This window comes from Telopea speciosissima, chromosome 8, assembly GCF_018873765.1.
Source record: "Telopea speciosissima isolate NSW1024214 ecotype Mountain lineage chromosome 8, Tspe_v1, whole genome shotgun sequence".
Lineage (NCBI taxonomy): Eukaryota > Viridiplantae > Streptophyta > Magnoliopsida > Proteales > Proteaceae > Telopea > Telopea speciosissima.
The window spans coordinates 11244585-11247049 of NC_057923.1; the positions used below are offsets into that span (position 1 = coordinate 11244585).

General features: G+C 36.7%; 1 protein-coding gene across 1 annotated transcript; it reads right to left on the minus strand.

Moving 5' to 3' along the window:
- Nucleotides 1-312: 312 nt before the first annotated feature.
- Nucleotides 313-1043, minus strand: LOC122638354 (transcription factor bHLH162-like). The gene is made up of 3 exons (XM_043831275.1): nucleotides 902-1043; nucleotides 482-826; nucleotides 313-387 (listed from the first exon to the last, which is right to left on the minus strand). The coding sequence occupies exons 1-3, from the start codon at nucleotides 1031-1033 to the stop codon at nucleotides 319-321; spliced, it is 546 nt and encodes a 181-aa protein (XP_043687210.1). The 5' UTR covers nucleotides 1034-1043; the 3' UTR covers nucleotides 313-318.
- Nucleotides 1044-2465: the final 1422 nt, after the last annotated feature.

Below are 2465 nucleotides of genomic sequence, written 5' to 3' on the forward strand. Positions count from 1 at the left end.
TGATTAGCAAAACCGAAACGTATCCCCTACTATGGACGATACGATACCGATACTTAGAATGACTCCACTCTTCTTGTGTGGGATTATTGTACTTTATTCCTTCTTCTTCCTGTTACTGTTATCAGAAAAAAAAAAAAAAAGTAAAATAACAGACCACAGATGATTAAATTTTGTAATTAAACCACTCCATTCTTATTATCCACAAGACTATTACAGTCATGAACAGAGGAGAGAGAGAGAGAGAGAGACTCATTACAATGCAATACATGTATACAACTACTTAAAGATTTGCACATAACACTAGAAGCATCCAAAGAACTAAAGAACAAACTCCTTCAGTCTCTGACATAAGCTTGTAGTGTCCACTCCTACTCTTGAGCTAGTAGCCTTCAAAGATTAAACCAAGCCCATCAATTAATCTTAGAATAAAGTTAACTAACTAAGAAGAAGCAATTAAATTATAGATATAGTAATTAATTACCTGAGAGTGGATAGTGTGGAAAACCTTTTCACCCACAACAGAGAAGCTAGCGTTCACAACTTCTGCACCTTCTTCTGTAAGAATACTAATAACTTCATAAAACATAAAGTTCTTATTCAATCCAGTGATTAAAGTGATCTCTAAGCTATTATTACCCATATCCCTCAGTTCAAATACTGGCACCAAATTTGACCCAATTGTCATTGTGTCTCTCCTCATTTCATTATTGATCCCACAGATTTCCATAGCTTCCTTCTTCCTTTCTTTGAGATTTTCTACTCTTTGTCTAAGTTCCTTTATATAACTTGCTCCATGGTCCAATCGATCTTGCTGTGATGATATTTCCTGTAAATAAAAAGAACTTAAATTAGTTCACATAAAATTAAGAAATAAGAGAGAAAGAGAGAAAGAGAGAAGAACCTTAGTGGAGTTGTAGTTGCTAGGGATGAGAGAAGCAAGCTTGAAGGAAAGGCCTTTCATTTGCATTCTTCTGTTTCTTTCAATAGTCTTTCGATCAAGTTTGGATGATGAAGGACTGCAACTCTTCTTCATCTTTTCTTGTTTTCTTAAAGAAAATACGAAAGAAAGAAAGTAAGAAAGCTATTGTCTACAGCAAGTCAACAAAAAAAACCGAAACCCAGAAACAAAAAAAAAAAAAAAATGGAAAATAAAGATTGGTGTGTGAGGAAGAGAAGTAGTTAGGGTTTTATAGAGGGTGTCGAAAGAAAAGTAAGCCAAGTAGGAAGAGGAGGGAGTACGTCATCTTTTCAAGGATAAGCCACATATAGGCCTGTAAACGGATCGGATTGGGTTTGGATACGGATCGGATGTAATCGGATTTGGATATTTCCTGGTCGAATACGGATATCTCTAAACAGATTCGGATGGATTCGGATGCGGATCAAATTTGGATTTTTGACCATCCGTTTACACCTCTGCCTTTTGTAACCCGAACCTTCCTCCCCCTAGTGGATACAATTCACTCTCAATCCATTGTTTTAGATCATGATTCTCTTTTCCCCATATTCTAGAACCTGTTGAATCTTCAAAAACCCTCGAGATCATTATTTACTTCATTTTTTATAATTAAGTATTTCGATTCGGATTTTTATTGGAGTATTCGGATTTTTTTTCGAATATCTCTAATCGAATATGGATGCCTCTAAACAGATACGGATACACGGATCGAATTCAAATTTTAAGGTATCCATTTACAGCCCTAGCCACATATATATATAGAGAGAGAGAGACAACAACATGAGAGAGAAAGATGGAGAGAGTGAGGAAGGGGTTCTTCTTGTAGGCGCCTCCTTTCCGTCAAGACATTTTGACTTTGGAAAGATATGAGGCGACGTGAGGACTTGAGAGTTGAGACAATCTAATCTAAACTATGTAATATTGCATGGCGGTCCCTCCACCGCTTCATTGACCACACTCCACGCCAATGTTTATGTATGGAAGGCGGCTTCTTGGAATGTTGAAATGTTTTTTTTTCAAGTTTTCCCAGCTGACCAAAGTGTGAGCACTCGTGGCGAACCCCCGCTCTTTCTCCGACCATATTTTTTTTATCTGCTTTTTTGTCTGGGAGTGTGGCCTCTACGTCAGCACTCTCATGTGTCTAATGCTCCTCCTCAAAATTAAGGGGTAGTGGTGTCTTTTCATATGGGAGAGAGAGAGAGATAAACTCATAGAAGTGTTGGCATAGACCACACTACCATTTCTCTTTTTTTGGGTTTTTTTTTCTGTTTTATTTTTGGCTTTCCTTAATTGGTTTGTTTTGTTCTGATGAGTCATTGAGTCACATAAAACTTAAGTGGCACACCCATGTTTTGAGGAATTTGAATCAAAATTCTTGTTTTGATAAAATTCAAACGATTAAATTGGATATATGATTGTGATTGGTATTGAATTTCTAGGGTTTAGACTGATTCTGGCTGAATTTTCGCATACTTGAACCATTTTTGGAACTTGATAATGAGTGAAG